General features: G+C 41.5%; 1 protein-coding gene across 2 annotated transcripts; it reads right to left on the bottom strand.

Annotated features, from left to right (window-relative positions):
• Positions 1-662: 662 nt before the first annotated feature.
• Positions 663-20,591, bottom strand: SPON2 (spondin 2). 2 transcript variants are annotated; one of them, XM_075930920.1, is made up of 7 exons: positions 20,221-20,591; positions 9,100-9,163; positions 8,174-8,393; positions 7,599-7,822; positions 7,080-7,271; positions 5,787-5,961; positions 663-1,738 (listed from the first exon to the last, which is right to left on the bottom strand). In XM_075930920.1, exons 3-7 carry the CDS (start codon positions 8,388-8,390, stop codon positions 1,524-1,526), a joined length of 1,023 nt encoding a protein of 340 aa, XP_075787035.1. In that variant the 5' UTR covers positions 8,391-8,393; positions 9,100-9,163; positions 20,221-20,591; the 3' UTR covers positions 663-1,523. The 2 variants fall into 2 exon arrangements, with proteins under 2 accessions (XP_075787035.1, XP_014430158.2); XM_014574672.3 differs by lacking the exon at positions 20,221-20,591 and having other exon boundaries at positions 9,100-9,415.
• Between the last annotated feature and the right edge of the window lie 42 nt (positions 20,592-20,633).

Below are 20,633 nucleotides of genomic sequence, written 5' to 3'. Positions count from 1 at the left end.
GTCTGGGCTGCCCGCTGCCCGCATGTTCCGCCGCTTTGCTCCCCGTCCCCCTGGTCTGCAGACGAGGGGGACGGGGAACAAAGCAGAGCAAAGCCGCGGAGCCCGAGGGCAGCAGGACAGCCACAGCGCGCTGTCCCGCTGCCCCCGTGCTCCGCGGCTGTCCCGCTGCCCCTGTGCTCCGCGGCTTTGCTCCGGATGCCTGTGGTACAGCAGCTGGGGCTCTGCTGGTTGGTCCCGTAGCGCCGCTCTGGGCGCTACTGGACCAACCCGGCAGCACCCCAGCTGCTCTGCCCCAGGCGTCCTGATTCAGCCACTGCTGGTCAGTTTCAGCAGCAGCTGAATCAGGACGCCTGGGGCAGAGCAGCTTGGGTGCTGCTGGGTTGGTCCAGCGGCAGCGCTACTGGACCAACCCAGCAGCACCCCAGCTGCTCTGTCCCAGGCGTCCCCAAGTCAGCCGCTGCTGAAACTGAGCAGTGGCTGACTACAGGAAGCCCCTGCCCCGGGCTTCCTGGAATCAGCCGCTGATCAGTTTCAGCAGCAGCTGACTTGGGGATGCCTGGGGTTCTTAAGTTGAATCTGTATGTAAGTCAGAACTGGTGTCCAGATTCAGCCACTGTTGAAACTGATCGGTTTCAGCAGCGGCTGAATCTGGACGCCAGTTCCGACTTACATACAGATTCAACTTAAGAACAAACCTACAGTCCCTATCTTGTACGTAACCCGGGGACTGCCTGTACATAGAAAATGGTATAATTTATATTCAGCTGAACAGATTTTACATTTTTTCACTAATTATTTCCCAGTCAGTTTACTTGTGGAAGTATCCATGCCAAAGATCAGTAAATTTTTTTAATCTGAAAAGTGATTCAGCTCTAGTGAGTTTAGTAGCTAATATACAAACTTTAGATTGCTTATATGAAACTTGTGGGGTAAGTATTTTTGTAGTTGGCATTTTTCCTGTTTGAGGAAAAATGAACTTCCTGGTCTGCATGCATAGGATTCAAGACAAGCCTAGTCAATTATTTTATTATCCTAACCATGTTACAATATCTGATAACTGTGGTTTATATAAGTATTTTCTAAAGAAATGTACCCATAATTAAAAGAAGTCAACATAAATGCCAATAAATTAAAATAAAACATAATTTACAGCAACATAATAATTAGCTTTATAGGTATAAATAAACCATATTACATCTACAAATTCTAATATTCAAGATTGTATGTGATAAGCTAGATTGAATTAAAAAGATTTGTTGACATAAATGAACTGCACAGTAAGACCAATTTTTTTCTACCACTAGATGGTACTGTAAGAACTTACACAATGTTTGTAGGAAGGAAAGTTCTGTGGAATTGTTGGACTAAAATTAACTAATACAACAAGAAAGTCTTAAATCAAAGGGCAGAATCAGCATCCAGTCTAATTAAATATTTCAATAAAACATTATGACATACCTGGAATATAAGGAATAGTGACTGACATGGAGTTTAGATTCAACTAATTCTAACCTTCATTTAAATTATTGTCTAGTCTGTATTCCACTGGCAAGGATATTTCCAACACAATTGTCTGGCTCACATTCTGTTTCTTCATCCAGGTTTGGACAAGGAGTTCCATTATTAGCAGGTTGAAGGCGTACATAACGAGTTCTGGTTTTGGTTCCTATCTTCCCACAAGTACCTCTGCAAAGACCCCAGGAAGACCACAGTGATATCTCACAGTCCAGTGGTGTTTCTGTAACATATATAATAAGAGGTGATTTGATAGAAATATGTCCTTATGGCAAACACATAGTTGGCAAAATGCACAAAACTATAATCAAATTGTCCTTCCTCATACAAATATAAGGCTGAAGTTTGGTTTGCTACATGAAGAATTTCAGTTTCATTACTGATGATATTAAAAAGAACTACTTAAATATGCAGAATTAACATGATTTGAATTTTACATTCCTGTAATAAAAGCCATACAAAGTCTAGTAAATAGACATCTGTTTTTGGTTCCTGAAAAGGTAGACTTTTTTTTTACTGTAATATACAGGTTGTCTGAGGTACTACAGGTTGGATATGGAATAATATTTATTTGAAAATTTAAAATATTCCTTTAGTGAAAAAATGAAAAATGCGCATGCTCTGAAAATAAAATTGTATTTTACTGTACTCTCATAACTAATAACTCATTTGTCCTTGCATAGCTTCCTGGATAAGACCAGGACTAAGATTTATATAAAATTTCTTTATATACTCTGGGTCTTCTTTGTGTATATTCTTCCTATTCATTTCATTTTCCATTTAACTCCTATTCTATTCTTCCTCATAAATTCAGAAAGTGCTAGTTCCTTTTATGGCTAAACTGTGGTTAGTTTTTGGTAAGAAAAGATAAAACACCTTTTTTACACAAAGTCTTCCCTTTTGCCAGTAATATATATGAAGTATTTTAATACTAAAATGTACTTATTACAACCAAATAAGTTAGAAGTTCTGTAAACTGCATATAACTAACAGAAATGTGGCTGGGGGGAATACGCCTGTAGTCATGGATCCCTATGGACCTTGAGTGGATGGGGAACAGGGTTTGACCTTTGATAATTAAATCTTTCCTTTTGTCTGTGAAGTAAGTTTTTATATGGATTATGTTTCTGATATATACACAGAGTGGGGACTTCTGACTACAATTACAATTAATTTCTCTGATTCAGTATGTGTGACTCTTCTAATTATATTTTATAATATACCTTGATTTACTAACATTTTTAATGGAGTGTAGACACATGGACTTCTGTAGAAAGCTTAAAACAACTTTTAATATGACTAAACAATTACTATTAACTCATCAAATGTATTACAAATATACTACATATCCTGTTATAGTTTGGTACTATTTGCTGTATCAGCTATGGGGATGCCCAGTACAGTCTCGGAACACTTCTGGGGTGAGCTGGGGGAAAATGCGGAGGGGGGGGTTTAACCTACACTGAGGCACATTAATTTTGTGGGGAAGTTAAAACAGCATGTTGCTCTAGATAGCACTTCTAGTTACTCACGTTTAAGGGGAATTAAATAAAAAAATCAAATAAAAAAATGTTCTAAAAGTGCCATATTGGCTGGGTTTCGACTCTTGGATCGTAAGCTTCCAGGACCAGACAAACCCAGCGTTCTCAGGCTAGGGAGCCAAGAGTGAGATGACTACATGATATCTTCAAAGTAGTACACTAAAGACCAAGTTCAGGAAACACTTACTCATGTCATCTGAAGAAGTGGGTTGTGCTCACAAAAGCTCAATCTACCTGTTTTGTTAGCCTTTAAGGTGCTTCTAGACTATTCAGTGTTTTTAAAGTTTTTCTAGTTTCATACTAACTCAGCTACCCCTCGGAAGCTTTTGAACATGTTTCAAAACCATGCCAAGTAAGAGAAGCACTTAAATACATATGTAAACTCCTTTCCTAAATAGGAGCCAGACTAAGTAGTAATCCCTTCTCAAATGCTATTATTCTATATGTAATTTGTATCACCCAATTTGAATGATGGTTGGTCAGCTCTTGTTTACTGAGAACATTTTAAAAATATTAAATTTCATAAATGTATAAGTCAGACATCCTATCCATGGGAAGTTAAGTATTTTAAAATTTATCAATGGTGAGTGTGGCTGGGTCTTCCGGGCAGTAGGGTGGCCTAGTGGTTGGGTCTCAGAGTTCGCTGGTGGCAAAAGGGTGTTTAAGTCCCTGCCATTGGGGCCCCGGCTTAGGACACCCAGCCTCTTATCAGAGTTCTTAAGTTTTCCCCTCTTCAGTGTGGGTTCCTCGTAGGTTATTCTCCATTCCACCACGGGGAGCGGTTGGAGACTTACGTACTCCTGTGGCTGACCCAGTAGACGGCTCTGGCTCAGGTCCTGTAGACAGCAGAACCAACTCTTTCCTTTTATACTGTTGCCAGGCCTGGCATTGGCTGCAGGTAAAATGGGGTGGGACTGGTTGGGCAAAAAAGCTTTGTTTAGTCCCTGAACTGTCAGGCCCTCCTCTGACTCCCTCACAGTGAGGAAATTTGAGAAGCCTATCTTAGGTCTAAACTCCTGGCAAAGTGTCAGTAAGGCTACATCTAGACTGCAGGCTTCTTTCAGAAGAGATCTTCCCAAAAAACTTCTTTCAAAAAAGAGCATCCACACTGCCAAAGCGATCTGCTTTTTCAAAAGATGGACGCTATCTCTCATTTAAGCTGTGATTACTATGGACAGAGTGGCCATCAGGACATCTGTACTTTTTCCTCTTTCCTCTTCTTTCAAAAGAACTCCCTCTTCCCTGTCCACACACACTTTTTTTCCGAAAGAGCTCTTTCAGAAACAGGCTTCTTCCTCATAGAAACAGGTTTACCAATGTCAGAAAATCCTCTCTGTTTTTTCTATTTTTTTCCGAAAGAAAGCGATTGCAGTGTGGACTTAAGTGAAGTTTTTCTGAAAAAACTGTAGTGTTGACATAGCCTAACTAAGTCAAATCAGTGACTCTTCATGTACCTGAGCAATAACATTCATTGACCGTTTTTAAAATGAATACTGGGATGGGATAAATATGTTATTATTGTCTGAAATTCAATTTGGCTTCACTTCAGCATTTCAATAGAAATTTCAAGCTTTTCTCATGTATTTTGTTCTGTAGAGGTCAGTTGCTATCATAATTCTATTTAAGTCAGTGAACTAAATTCATTTTTCTTATTTTATATAAATATCAAAATAATTTTTACCCAAGGGTATGTCTACACTTGCTCTCTATCTCAAAATAGGGATGCAAATATAGTGTATCGAAATTGCTAATGAAGCACAGGATTTAAATATCCCATGCTTAATTAGCATAATTGCGTCCAGCAGCCATTTTGAAATCACATTATTGCGAAATAAAACGCCCTATGTAGCAGCATTATTTCGAGAGAAAATCTCTCTCAAAATAACTGTTACTCCTCATACAATGAGGTTTAACAGTTATTTCAAGAGATCTCGAAATAATGTTGCTACACAGGGTGGTTTTTTTTCGCAATAATGCGATTTCAAAGTGGTGGCCGGACGAGATTATGGTAATTAAGCACAGTAATTTTAAATCCCACGCTTCATTAGAAAGTGTAGACATACCCTCAGAGAATACAATATGATCCCTTTGCTCCATTATCTAAAAACTCACAGGAAGAACTTTCTTTAGTAGTTTCCCAGGATTCGGGAGCAGGGAGTGTGAAAGAATATCTTTCACTTAAAATGATGGCTCTGTGGAAGTTCTATGGCTTGAACAAACCATGCTATGGATCTAAGCTAAACCTGTGTCTCCCTGGCCACACATAAAGGCTTTTTCTACATGTTTCTTTCAGTAACCTCTTCCTATCACATTTGGACTGATTTATTGCCTGTATTGTTGTTCTGGTCTCTGTCACAGAGTGCTCAATTGTAATCTCACTTCTACTATGTTTACACTTGTATAATTCCACTAGCTATGGTAGAATGACTCACAATTTATGGAAGTTTAAATGATATTAAAATTAGATCCACAGTACAGAGGAATAATTAATGCCCTCATACATAGGAAGGGTATAGAGAATATAATGTTCAGCTGTTATTTGACAGGCCTGAGCAGCACTTTTGTAAAGGAAAAAGTTGCTGCTGATAGCAGTGGTAATATTTTGCATAACCACATTTCTTTTTCCACATATCCTGCCAGATTTGAAGTTTTCTAAAATGTTGCTTCCCTTCTTACTGCTCAGTAAATGGGAACAAAAGGGACAAGCTGATGAAAGTACCAACCACTTACTTGAGACAGAGTCATCTATTTCATTGCCTATTGCAGTCAGGTTTTGCTGAGGATCAGAAAGACCCAGTTGGTTTCTTTTAAGTTTTACAAAAGTTACTCGAGAAATAGGTGGCAAACTTTTCAGCTTCGGATAATAAAACGAGTTTGCTGGGTGACTTGGAGAGGAACAAGTGATCTAGGAATTAAAAACAAAAGGAAGTTTAATGTAATAGTATTGCCATATCTTAATTATGCTTCTGGATGAGAAAAATGCGTGTGAAGTGGGGGTGCACAGTCTTTATGTACCAAAGCCCCACAAAAAGCTGTGTTTTCTTCTCATAAAGATAATCCCATTAACTTTTGTGGAAAGGATTCTGGGACTGAGATCACACAAGAAATTGTGGCTGGTTTTGGATGGAGATACTGGATGGAGTGTAGTCAGAGCGCACAATAATGCTAGGAGCATGCTGACAGAGGACACAAGAACTGCTAGGAAAAGAATGTTGGCAGTGGTAAGGTTCCTGACTGAGGCATGATGGGTGCTGCAGCAGAGGTGGTATAAGGACTCATTGAGGGTTGTGCTTCAGCTTCTCTGTTCTTTCCCCCTCCTGCAAGTACTTCATTCTGCTATGGGAAAACACTTCTTAAACCCAAGAAGGAGCAGGCTGAAGACTGACAGTATTAAGAAATGTAGGGTCCAGGTAGTCCATTTCTAGCCACATTTAAATAACAGCTCGCTGAAAGAGAGTACAGGGTAGGCTGAGCATGGAAGTGACAGAAAAGACTTGGAGCAGGAGAAGGGCAGTAGCCACAGAAAAAAGTTTGAGCAAAATTTCCTCTTCCTTTCCATTAGCTCATTTCCCTTACATGCTAACAGCTCCCAGGTTTTGGCAATTCTCTCAAAAAATTTCCCCTCCCCTCCCAGCCCATATGGCAGCAGCAATTCCCAGAGATTCCCTGACACAGAGAAATATCTGGCTTTTTTAAAATAAAAAAGCCTAAAAAGAACGTATGCCTGTTTTTACAGAATTTTAGATGACAATACAAAATAAAAGTATTATAAATCCTAGATATAAAAAAAAAATTCTAGCCAAATGCATTTGCAAATGCGCACAGAAAATGACATCAGCCGAACAACTGCTAAATGCGTTCGCGCTGGAGTTACCTGATAAATCAGAAATCCAGATACAGTACTAAATACTAAAATAAGTTTTGTTCATGTTGTAATTTCAGAACAGTTATTTTAAAAAATAATCATAAGATACTGATATGACATAATACATATGCATGTGTATACAAAATACATACACTTACCTCTGTAACAGCGTCCTGTGGAATAGTGGCAAAGTTTGGTGAGGAAAACGTGAAACCACTGTCTGTTCCAGCATCATAGGGAAAAAGTTCTACAGTTTCTTGTTCTTTCCAATGATCTCCTTCACATAGATTTAGGCTGTCAACACCCACAAACCAATCAGGGCTAGGCACAATTCGTACAACAAAAGAAACCTAGGAAGTAAAAGAAAAACATAATAAAAATTAACTGTAACCTCAACGGGTATGGGTAGCAGGAACTTCTGGGTCTGATTTCTAGTGAGTATAGCAATGGATCAGTCGTATTCATGACAATTCTATTTTAGTGTTTTTAAAAGAAAATATTAAAGTTCACTTTTTATTTGATATTATGTTAATAAAGTTCTTTAAAACTGGATTATCTTAGCAATACTTTGCATTATATTGACAGTTATCAGTGACATTTCAAATATTATCTGCTTTTGCATCTGCTGGTATAAAGCGATTAAGTGACCCTTAAAATGAAAATGTAAATGTACATACTAAGGAGTGTCTTGAATGTGCTTCTAATTCCGTGAAGGTCTGTCCTGTACCACTGGTAATGGCAGGAGCTGAGAAGATTCCGTGCACACTTTGCATTTTTTCTCCAGCTGCGTCTATTTCCTTCATTAATGTCCATGCTTCACCCTTTTCAGCAAAATCACGCATACCATTGCTGGCATATTCATCTTTTTTCCACATGTTATAGTCAGAACTATGGGTAACACCTATTGAAGGGAACACATTGCACAACATAAAAGTCTGCTTTGGTTTATCTTAATTTCAGAAGTTTCTCTGCTTTATGCTGGATGTAGAACAATTTGGGCATTAACATTTAGGATTTTCTAAAACTTTTAACTTACACTTTTTACTTCAGCGGCAGCCAATTGAAAACAGTTGTAGATTCTGTAAGTATTTCGGATGCTGCAAGTTTTCTGCATGTCACTGTTTATCTGTCAAGCTACATTAGTTTTGACTTACATTTTACTAAAGGGAATCATCAAAAGGGAATTAACACACAAAAAATCACAACTATAGAGAGTTTTATTTTGTCTTGACACTATACACACTTCACTTACCTAGCAAGGATGACCACTGTGCTGGAGGCCTATAAAGGGGATACTGCTTAGGGAAAGCAGCCTCACTCCATTTCCCTACAAAGACTATGCTGTACTTAGCAACTTCCTCTGCTGTGCAAACAGAATCATCACCCACAGGCAGACAGCTGGTATAGCCTAAAATTGTTATAAGCAGTGTCCAGATACAGGAACTGTAGCCAGGCATCAGGTTTTCCATTTTCTTACACATGGAAAGAAAAAAAGTGTTCATGTTAGCCTTATTAGTCACGGTAGAATCAAAACTGAGTAACTGTAATCCAGTGAAATTTAATCTAGCATAAGTTTTGAACTAAAAGAAAATACACATCCAAAGCATTTAAAAACTAAATGAATCCAAGAAAATATAGGACTTTCAGAGTTAAAGTTTCCATGCAGTATGTTACAAAGCTGTAAATCTATCTAGGACAACTGTTTAAAATGGAAAATAATAATAAGAAGAAAATCTTAAATTTATTCATGGTAATGAGTTAGAGGAAATATGTTTTTGATTTTCTTTTAAATCTTATTTGAAGCACATCTTGAATTAATTAGGCCAGTAAATGTTTCTGTAAAACATTAATGGTATATTTATTGTTTTAGAGATAAAATTATATGTTATTTTGCCATGCTTTATTTAATTTAAAAGTTGAAGCAGAATTTTTAGAACACAGATTTAAAGTCAAATACATTACAAATGTAATATATTACTTTGCTATCATATTTTCTATGAAAAAAATATTTAAAAATTAAAACATAATGGCAAACATTTTTGCGTCAGACGGAAATTCAGTTGTTTAAAATCCTGCTTTTTAAATGCTTTTTGTCTTTAAAAAAAACTGCACAAACACAATTGAAGCACTTTTAGTTGTATAATACATTAATGTATTCAAACAGTTTTGAGTACTCACTAAATATTTCCTCTGGAGCCCAGATACGGTGAGAGCACCTGCTTTTGCTGGCAGCTGAGCTGTTCTGCAAGAGAGGACAGTAGGAGTCTTGCTATTTATGCCTGAAGAGAGTCCCTTTGGTCCAAGAGTTATTGTAACCTTTAGACATTCCAGTTCAACAAAATTAATTCCATGCTCATGCCTGATTTTTTTTTTATGGATTACCAGAGAATCTTCTATATGCTTGTTATTTCTATTGGAAAACTGATACTGACTACAGACAGATTTTTTATTTAAACTTAGATTATTACCAAAACCTTAGGTTTTTCAGTGACTGTACATCTCTACATCTTATTAAAGCTTCTAAGCTATAAAAATGAATGGATTCCAAAACTAAAATTCTTCTGGTGGAAATGTTTTAAACGAGAAGCATATTTTCATGTAAGTTTTATTGCTTGACAGATGCTCCTTCAAAACATTTACTGAGAGCGCTCTCACTCTCACATACCATATGTACATGTTCAAATAAGAAGGTGAAAACAGCTAAACAAACCCAGGGAAAGAGATTTAAATAATTTTATATAGTCACACATATCCACACTGCAAACACAAGTTAATTTAAAATAGCACAGTATATATCATTGTGGTCAATAATAGTGTACACTGTGTGATGAAATGGCTCTGTAATATTGTAGTTTATTTGGAAGGAGTGGTTTTTGAAGCATCAAGATTTTTTTTAGCTGAGTGTCTACTCTTCAAAGTAAAAATCCTAGAGAACAATTTTAGTAGTAGTTAAACGATGCACATTCTGTAGTGAAGTACACATACTCACATCACTAAATGAATTTTTTTTCTATGCAAAAAGCTATAAACACCATGTACAGTTAAATTAATACTAAATTTTAATTCTTTCCCCACTGCTTTTCCAAATGTCCTTAGGGAAAAGGACTTGGTAGAATGCCTGGAAGCATAACAAATCCTACTGTGGCTGATCAACAAGAGAAGTAAGTTCAAGAGTCAAGTACAGATAATGAAAAATGCCTTTCCAGGAGATGTTCTCATTGAAATTGTGGGATACCTAGCTTGAGCATTTCCTGTGATCACAAGCATTATAGCAAGGTACCAAGTTAATCAATTTCTTATGTAGCAAAACCCCAAGTTATTATGGATTTATAGGAGGCTAGCAGATAGCCAGTTTTAACTAAATGGCATTACTAAAACTAGGGACAGTTTGTCCCTTCCAGGGAAAATCCATGGGACTTGAGGAAAACTGAGATTTATTATATCATTAAGTTTACCAAGATTATTCTGCCTAAGGAGTGGTGTTTGTAAGAACACAGCTTATCAGTGGAGGTATCAGCCACCAGTACATACAATTCCTTAATATGTAGATGGATTTAAAGAAATTAACTGGAGTCTAGGGCCATCTGTGCATGGTGTGATCCAAACACCTCTTGATGTTAATTGGCAGAGGGCACAGCGGTATACAAGAATTACAGGGATCTCCTGGGATCTGGTATTTAAATTCTAGTTCACCAAAGTTTTTCTTTGAGTGATTGCAAATTCGTATTCCACACAGGTAGGCACATGCCTAGTGCACCAAAAGCCAGAAAACTTTGCTGAACAGTATCATTTGGGGAAACACACACCTCATAACCTCTTCCATGACTATTTAAGAGACACACCTCTCCAACCCTTTCAATTCTTTCTCTCCATTTGTGGCTTGAGTCAAAGCATTCAGTATGGTATTCAATCATAGAAATGGAAGGAAACTCTGGAGGTCATTTAGTCAAGTTCCCTGCACTCATGGAGGACTAAATGTTATCTCTAGACCTTCCCAGACAAGTGTTTATCTGAGCTACGCTTAAAAATCTTCAGTGATGGAGATTCCACAAACTCCCTGGGCAATTTATTCCAGGGTTTAGCTCATGTTTTTATTATTACAGTACTTTTACTGTGAATGCATGTGCATAGTTATAATAAGTTATGTAGTACCTTTCGTATTTAGTTAGTAATAAATAAATTAAGTAGAATTCAGCTTGGTGCAATCCTCTCACCAGGTTTTAAACACTGCTTATTGTGTAGGGTAGTTATCCCTAAACACTCTGTACTTATTAAAGAAAAGTGCGTCATTTGCATGCCATTCAGAAAGAGAATACAAGTGTCTAGAGACCTGTGTTTGAAGCAAAACCTTATGGAGCAGGCCATGAAGACCACTTTGGTATTAGGAACTTCCACAGATTCTCTGGCCCCTCAGAGAACTTCAGAACTGGAATGGAAATTGGAATTGGGTCTTGTTCAATAGTGTTGTGGGGTAACAACATACCTTAGGGGGTGGGTATTGGTCTTCTGAGGCCCCTAAAATGGTGCTCAATCCTGCATCCATACAGTTTGGGGAGAGGGTGCTATGCTTCCCATCCATACCTTTAACTTGTCCAGGACATCTCAGTCCAGGATCAAACCACATAATGTGGTGTGGTGGCCCAAGTCTCTAAAAATACCCCTTTCCCACCAGACAGAATGTCCCGGAGGCCAGAGTCAATAACAATGCAATGAGGCATAGCTGCCAGAGTCAATAGCAACACCCTCTTCTTGAGGGGTAGTGCAGTGAAGTGGCTAGAGTCAAGAGTAAGGCCGACTTCCTGTAGAGCAGTCAGACCCCACAGCCCGAACAAATAGCAACACCCTTTCTCCACAGTGCAGTCAGGCCTGCTGTCCAAAGTCCATAGTACCTCCCACTTCCTATAGGGCAGTCAGGCCCAGCAGCCTGAGGGTATGTCTACATTGCATTCGTCTTCCAAGAGAGGAATGCAAATGCAGACATCCGAAATTGCAAATGAAGCGCAGATTTGAATTTCCCGTGCTTCATTTGCATAATCGCAGACTGCTGCTTTTCCGGAATAGCATCTTTCGAGACAACAAACGCGGTCCCCGTGGGGTTATTTTGAGAGAAAATCCTTCCTTCAGAATAATCCTTAAACTCAGGGTATGTCTACACTGCATTCCTCTTTTGAGAGAAGACTGCAAATGAAGCGCGGATTTGAATTTCCTAAATTACTCAGGATTAAGGGTAATTTCGAAAGAAGGGTTTTCTTTCGAAATAACCACGTCTAGACAGCATTTCTTTTTTCAAAATAGGGAATTTTGAAATAGCTCTGGGATGCAATTATGCAAATGAAGTGCAGGAAATTCAAATCCGTGCTTCATTTGCAATTTCACTCAGCTGCATTTGCATGCCTCTCTAGAAAGAGGAATGCAGTGTAGACATACCCCCAGAGGAGTAAGGATTATTTCAAAGGAAGGGTTTTATTTCAAAATAACCCCATGTGGACCACGTTTGTTGTCTCGAAAGACACTATTCCGGAAAAGTGGCAGTCTGCAATTATGCAAATGAAGCACAGGAAATTCAAATCCGCGCTTCATTTGCAATTTTGGGTGTCTGCATCTGCATTCCTCTCTGAGAAGAGGAATGCAATGTAGACATACCCTCAGTAAATAACAATGCCCTTTCTCTACAGTGTGGTCAGGCCTAGTCGCCAGAGTCAATAGTAATGCCCCCTTCCCACAGAGCAGTATGTCCTAGAAGCTAGAGTCAATGGCAATGCCCTTTTCCCACAGGGAAGCATGGCCCAGCAGCCAGAGTCAATATCAACTCCCTCTTCCCTTTGGGCAGTGTGACCTCCTGCCCAGAGTCAATAACCACCCCCTCTTTCTGCAGGGCAGTGTGGCCCAATGGCTGGAGTCATTAGCAATGTCCCCTTCCCATAAGGCAGCATGGCCTAGCATCCAGAGTCATTAACAATGGCCTTCTCCTGCGTGGCAGTAAGGTCTAGTGGCCAAAGTCAATAGTAATGGGTATAGCTTTCCATATGGTCAACGTCTACATTGGCATCCCTTTCTGGAAAAGGGATGCTAACGAGACATTTCGGAATTGCAAATCCGCGGGGGATTTAAATATCCCCCGCAGCATTTGCACTTACATGGCTGCCGCTTTTTTCCGGCTTGGGGATAAGCCAGAGAAAAGCGCCAGTCTAGACGCGATTCTCTGGAAAATAAGCCCTTTTCCGGAGGATTTCTTATTCCTACTTTCAAAAGGGCTTATTTTCTGGTGAATCGCGTCTAGACTGGTGCTTTTCTCCGGCTTATCCCCAAGCCGGAAAAAAGCGGCAGCCATGTAAGTGCAAATGCTGCGGGGGATATTTAAATCCCCCGCGGATTTGCAATTCCGAAGTGTCTCATTAGCATCCCTTTTCCGGAAAGGGATGCCAATGTAGACACAGCCATGGAGTTGGTGAGGATGGAGTGGGGGGACCTGGGCAAAGTTCCCTATGAGCTGTGTGGCTGGGCAGCTGTTTTCTGAGCCCCGCCATGAGGTTCAGAGCTCCCACGCAGACAGGAAGCTCAGATGACTGGTGGAAGAAGGGGTGTCTCTCTAAGCATCAGTTAAACGGAGCTTGAAATGGAGGAGCTTCCAGAGCAGTTAAAGAAGGGAGATAAGGATGGAATAAGTGGTTAGGGGGAGGGGAGGAGAAAGAGGGACAGAAGGCGCATGGGTGTCCAATGTCATAGGCAGGGGAAGGCATTGCCTTCCCAAACGACCAGCCTGGACCTGCCTACTGTAGGCATTCTGGGGATAGAGCATTGCTGCCCCCAGCTGCCCTCTCCATGCTCCGAGGCCAAGAAGGCTGGGGACACATGTCTTCCTTTCCCCTCCATCCCATGCTCTGGGGCCGGAGGCTAGGGACACGTGCCCTCCTCCCTCCCTGTGCTCTAGGGCCTGGAATGCTGGGATGCACACACACTCCCACTCACATTCCCCTCCTTCTGGTGGTGGGGGGTACACACAGTGCACTGCCCCACCTCTCCATGGTGGGGAAGCAAGGAGGCGGCTTGGCTGCCGCAGGGGGGAGTGGTGCCTCAGCGGAAGGGGTGGGACTGAGGGTGCGGCTTGCCTCTACCAGCCCTACCTTCACTGACCACCCATGGGAGTGAGTGAGTGGGTAATTGGCTGGGGGAGGGGAGAATGGAGAGTCTCATCTGTGCGAGGAGAGAGAGAGAGGCAGAAACTCAGCAGTCTCCTCAAGCCTCTTGGGCTGGGTAGGGGGAAGTAACGGGCTGTCTGCACTGATTAGGTGTGGGATAGAAAGGAAGGTTGGGTGCTGGTATTAGGGTTAGATGGAGGCAGGGGGGAGTTTGTTTGTTCTGTGTACTGTGATGAGGTGATGGTGGGGTAGATAATTTGTTTGTGCTATGTGTCTTAACTCCCGCAAGTTTGAGAAGCAGGACTTTATCCCAGATCCCAGCTGGGCTGGGGGGAGCAAATTTCACAGAAGTAGGTAAGGGAAAGTGGGGGGAGACAGGACTAGCATCTGTGCAGTGACATGAAGGCAGGGGCCATTTGTCTGGGGTGCCTGACTCACATACTTCAGTTCTCTCTGTGTAGCTTGGTTGGAGGGAGACGTGAAGGGGCAAGCTGGCTCTATGGGGGTGGGGCGTGCCAGGACATTTGCATGATTACATTTCAAACAAAGTTTATATAGGTATTAATGGCTTAAGGTAAGAAATAAAAAGATTCTTTAAACAGGTTTTTTTGGAGTGTTGCAGATATCTAAAACTCTGATCTTAATGTTAGTTTTAAATCCTATGTTACTAATCAATACATGGTAAATTGTGTTACATTAAGGCCAGATCTTTGCCATGTGGTAGAGCAGTGGTGCTCAACCCGTGGGTCTTGACCCTCCAAGGGGGTTGCATCTGTCTTCCAGGGGGGTTGCAGTGCCAGAACACACACCATTTTAACTTACTGACACTGGAAAGAAGAGTAAAAGGCATTCACTAGGGATTATACAGTGTCTCTGGGGAATTCTTAGGGTGAGGGTGAAACAGAAACCTGTAAAACAGATACAATTTCTCCTGGTTTGAATCTTTCATTTTCTTGCATCACCAACTCAAAGAGTAGAAGCCCCAGAACAAATTAATATATAGCTTCAGAGTTTAATAGACAGATGCATGTTTCAAAGAACTTGTAAATAAGGTTTCATCCTAGAAAACAACTAGCAACAAATCTAGTACTTGCTACTTTTGACTCATCAGAGCCAGAACTCTACCACAGTGGTACACAACCTTTTTCCCGACGTGACCACCACCAGAAAAAGCACACTACCTCAATATTGGTGTTGCACATAAGAAATTTCAACCCACCCAAAAAGAAAAAACAACTTGCCCAAGGATAGAGAATATTATAGGGAACAATGGAACTGGACCCACCCTCTCCACTAGCTTGACAGGGAATCTCTCACCAAAACACGTCAAGCTCCCAGGGTACAACTCCCCTGAGCTACTTACTATCAGTCTCTCCAGTGCAGTCTTCCCTGGGTCTTCCCTCTGGACTGGGGGCTTCTTTTGTGGTTTGCTGCTGACTTGCCTCTGCATCTTGGTCTGCATGTGGTCCCCGCTCAGGAGTTCCAGTGGCACCCCCTTCCTCATTGTCAGTCCGCCCACACTGAGCTGTTCCATAGGCCTTTATACCTTGCTTCCAGCTAGTGCATGCCCAGCAGGGCTGTGGGGGTGGGGCCTCCTCAGCCAGATGGACAGGGTTAACCCTTGCTTCCCCAGTGGGATTGGTATACCCTGTCACACATAGCCAGACTGATCCTTGCCAGGGAGAAAAGAGCTTATTTTCCTTCACTGGGCCTACCAAGGAAAAGGAAACAAAACTGATCAGAGCCACTTCACAGCTCAGAGAGATTCCTCCTCCTCTACGAGGATTTTAGGTGTGGTCATGCTCTCCTGAGGCAAACGGCTTCAGCTTTGGGCATTCAGGATGAATTTGTTCAGTAGAATAGCCACAAACTAGTGGACATCATTCAACTGTCAGCAACTTGAAGGGTAGCTCTTCCTCTGAATAAACCTATTTTGGAACCCACAAATGCCTTTTGGTGTATTTTAGGTTCCTTATTTCCTATAGCAAACTATACAGATGAGTGGTTCTATGTCCTCATGCAGGGGTATGAGTGTGTTTAGTCCCATCTGACTCCTAACTCTCTTGTTGTAACAATGGCAAATCAGAGATTGTGAAAAGGGATGTACAAAAGTTGACATCTAAAAATAAGGTGTCTAAGGGTATGTCTACACTACAACGTTAATTCGAACTAACTTAGTTTGAATTAGTTAATTCAAACTAAGCTAATTTGAACTAACGGATCCAGACTAAAAAACTAGTTTGAATTAGCATTTTGCTAATTCGAACTAGCATGTCCACATTAAGTGGACCCTGAACCGGGCTTAAGGATGGCCGGAAGCAGTGCCTGCAGGGCATCAGAGGAGGACTTAGGGCGTGGAGATGCTGTCTCAGGCTAGCTGAGGACTGTGCTTAAAGGGTCCCGATCCCCACCCCGGACAGACAGTTCTCAGGGGTGCCCCGCTTGCAAAGCAGTCCTGGCTTGGATTGCCCGGACTACCCACACTGGGCACATCACACCACTCAGCCATCAGCCCGGCTGCACTTGCCGCAGGCTGCCATCTGGGGAGAGGGGGCAATTGGGGGGCTGCAGGAGAGCTTCCACCCCCAGAAGCCCGCAGAGCCAGCCCAGTCCTCCCCATCGGGGGCTCGTGCCCCATTCCTCCTTCACCTCCTTCCACTTATCCTTCCCTAGCCCCTCTTCTTGATGTACAAAATAAAGATAACGTGTCTTCCAAAATGGAATCTGTCTTTATTGAACAAAACTGGGGGAGACGGGGAAAAGGGGATGGGAGAGGGGAAGAGAGAGGCTGGGAGAGGGGAGGGCAACTAAAATGATCAGGGGTTGGGAACAGGTCCCATATGAAGAGAGGCTAAAGAGACTGGGACTTTTCAGCTTAGAAAAGAGGAGACGGAGGGGGGACAGGATAGAGGTCTCTAAAAGCAGGAATTGGGAGGAGAGGGTGCATACAGAAAAGTTCTTCATTAGTTCCCATAAAGAAGGACTAGAGGACACCAAGGAAAGGAATGGGTAGCAGGCTTCAAACTAGTAACAGAAAGTTCTTCTTCCCAAAGCAAAGAGTCAACCTGTGGAACTCCTTGCTGCAGGAGGCTGTGAAGGCTACAACTAGAACAGAGTTTAAAGGGAAGTGAGATCAAGTCATGGAGGCTGGGTCCATGGAGTGGTATTAGCCAGGGGGTAGGAGTGGTGTCCCTGCCCAAGGTTTGTGGAAGGCTGGAGAGGGATGGCACGAGACAAATGGCTTGGTCACTGTCTTCGGTCCATCCCCTCCAGGGTCCCTAGGGTTGGCCACTGTCGGCAGACAGGCTACTGGGCTAGATGGACCTTTGGTCTGACCCAGTATGGCCATTGTAAGCTCAGGGCTCAGGGTCGGGGGTCTCAGTGGACCCCCTTGATTCTCTCGCACACCTGCTCCTGGGTGGCCAGGCTGGCAGCTATCCTGCCCTAGACGGCCACTTTTCTGTGCCTAGTGCGGAGATCGTGGACGAGGTCCACGATGTCTGCACTAGCCCAGGCAGGTGCCCGCCTCTTGCGGTCCCGGGCAAGCTCCCGGGAGCCGCCCCCAGGAAGAGAGGGAGGGCTGGGGGGCATCGGGTGGGTGGCTCGATCCGTGCCAGGTGCAGGGTCTGCTGGCTGGGTGCTGGCAGGCTTGCACCTGGCACGGGCACCATAGCCCGCCCGTGCTCCTTTAAGGGGTCCGTGGCCGGGAGGGGGGCAGACAAGTTTCCCTAGTGTTGGCCAGAGTGGCCACCAGAGAAACCTGGGGAGGGCTAGCCTCCCACTAGTTCGAATTAAGGGGCTACACACCCCTTAATTCGAACTAGCTAGTTCGAACTAGGCTTAATCCTCGTAAAATGAAGTTTTCCTAGTTCGAACTAAGTGCTCCACTAGTTCAATTTAAATTCGAACTAGCGGAGCGCTAGTGTAGCACCTATTAATGTTAATTCGAACTCACGTCCGTTAGTTCGAATTAACTTTGTAGTGTAGACATACCCTAAGAGGTTAGATTCGACGGGAAGAAAGATTTGTTCTATCTACTCACTATAGATGTGCATTACTAATCAACAGGCTAATTAATAGTGATATGAATTGTCAACATATGACTTCGTAAACTGGGATGCTGTTTCCAAATTTACATATAGGTTGCTGAAGTTCTTCAGGGAAGAAGTTAAGGCTTTCATTGTGGAAGGTCCTCTAGTTTGATTCTCCTCTCAAAGGCAGTATACCAGTCATCAGCATCCTGACAATATCACCTCCAATAATCCATTATTAGAGTGAAGTATTCTTAATGGGACATCAAAACATAGCTGTCTAGCCTTGATGTAAATCTACTTGGGAGTAACACTGAGGAATAGAAAATATCTGAGCAATAAAGTATATAGGCAATATTAATAACTTCAGATATAAAGGTGATACAAGCAAATGAACAGTTTAATCATAATCATAACTTTTCCTTTGACACCTTATATGACATATTTGGTATATAATTTGTTGCAATTGTATAACAGTGGTAGCAGCCATGATTCACATGGTCATCTTTCTAATACACAGAATCAAATCGGGGACTGACATTTGGTCAATCAGAGGAAAATTCATTCAGTATTAGGTTGTCAGGAGACTCTGCTGACTACAGTTTCTCTGTCTTATTTCCTTAAATAATAATTGGGCCAGGAATAATCAGACTTTCCAGCTTTGTGAAGAAGTATCTAACAATGCCTAGTTCAGCATTCCATAGCTGCAGAAAATTGTAGATTTCAACTCAAGAATAGGGTTTACTCTGTGCGGCTGGAAAGCCACATGTGCTGAATTTCTGTAGGTCAGCAGCTAGGGAAGAAAATTACTGTGGGATAAGAACCTATGCTTGCATTCCTTTTTCAATTTTTACATCCAATTAAAGAGCATCGGAAGCCTCATGGGAATATTTGAAAATAATCTTCCATTTAGAAACCATTTTCTCTGTACAGAGTATTTTCTTATTTTTTCTTCCCTTTTTTGCATCAAAAGATTTTGTTTCTTAAACTGATGTCCCACACTCCCCAGCATGCCTATCTTAGCCTTCTTTTTATCCTGAGTTATTAAGAGCAAGAGTGTTGGCATACAAGGAGTTTAAGATTTATTTCAATGCAAGACAATGCCTACTGTTTTAACTTACATGTGACCATGCACAGCTTCTGCTCATTCTGGAGGAGGAGAGCAGAAATGTTTCAGTTCCTGCTGTCTACATAAGGATTTTCAAGATCAGTGTTGGAAAATATATGATTAAATGTTATGGAGATAATTTCTGACTTTGGTGCCACAATAAAAAACTAGTCATAATTTTAATTCTAAGCAATTAAGTATTTTTAAAAAACAAATCTACAATGGCAATAAAACAAGAAAATAGTGACAGGGGTTTAAAATATCCAGGATAGGTTTGTAAGAATCATCAATATCAAGTCAATGTTTCAGCAATCAATTTATACAAATATGAAAAAACGTCTGAACACATTCAGGCCAATTCTGCCACCAGTTAGCTGGCTGCAGATTACATTAAAAGAGTGAACGTTTTACTTTGATCAAAGCTGAGCCTATGTAATGGGAAGTATAGTTGTACTCCTTATATAATAAGCAACAGGAGGACTGCCAAAAGTAGTGATTATGACCTTTATTATATGACAAAAATAAAGAAACAGGAAATAAATTAGATTTGCAATTTCTTAGTTTTGTTTGCTTGCTAATATCCAAAGCAATCGAATGAGAAATCCATTTGTGATTTTTATCCCTATTCTTGAATTATTGTCACGTATTAAAGATTTACAGGAACAACATCAATTTTGTTGCTGAAGAATATACATGCATCCTTGAAAATGCACATGTTGTTGTAATAAGCCTATAAATATCTAGCATTTCTTTTGTCTTCCAACAGAAACACAAATCTGTATTACTTAAGAGCACTTATACACCCATACCTTCTCTTGTAGTTACCATGGATACACATACTATTATGGATAATCAACAATACCAAAAGGTTTACGTTCTATCCAAGCCCTGGGTAAAAAGTAAAACCTTAACCATTGTGAAGTGAGCAGCAGAATATTTTTGTATGATAAATAGAGGTTTAGTACTAGAGTTTTCTAGGAAGCACCGGTTCCCTTCCTAGTTGTGAATTCTGAATTCTTACCTCGGGGTTGATAACCTTTCAACTGTCTTTGGGGAGGCAGGATTCACCCAGAAATCTTGCCAGTGCTGTTATCAGCAACAAGCCTTCAGCTTTACCACCAACAGTCTCCTTTGTCAACCACAAAGAGCCCCAGTGCCCATCTAGCATCATCTCCTCGGTAAAATGCAGGACAATGTAGCACTTTACCCTCGGTAACTAATGAGAGACCAACTTGGTGCTCTGGCTGATCCTTAAGCAGTGCAGTGCTGGCTCACCAGGACCACAGTCAGGCTGCTTTCTGGGCCTATTCTCAAGCCTGAATCTTGAGGTTTCAGCCTTCTTCATCCCTCATAAGAATAGCAGTAGCAGCAGCCATTATCACCGCCATCCATACCACCCCTTCTTCCCAGGAGAGACTGCAAAAGGAAGTCGAG

Source organism: Pelodiscus sinensis, chromosome 5 (genome assembly GCF_049634645.1).
Source record: "Pelodiscus sinensis isolate JC-2024 chromosome 5, ASM4963464v1, whole genome shotgun sequence".
NCBI classification, from domain to species: domain Eukaryota; kingdom Metazoa; phylum Chordata; order Testudines; family Trionychidae; genus Pelodiscus; species Pelodiscus sinensis.
The sequence above is the reverse complement of the archived record's forward strand: the minus strand, read 5'-3'. Positions and strand labels throughout refer to the sequence as shown.

Bases quoted from the DNA above. Each gene is read 5' to 3' on its own strand.
- SPON2 (XM_075930920.1), bottom strand. From the start codon at position 8,390: ATGGAAAACCTGATGCCTGGCTACAGTTCCTGTATCTGGACACTGCTT. The intron at 7,823-8,173 runs GTAAGTGAAGTG...TCCCTTCAATAG, and splicing joins ACAGTGGTCATCCTTGCTAG to GTGTTACCCATAGTTCTGAC. The intron at 1,739-5,786 runs GTAAGTGGTTGG...TATATGTTACAG, and splicing joins AATAGATGACTCTGTCTCAA to AAACACCACTGGACTGTGAG.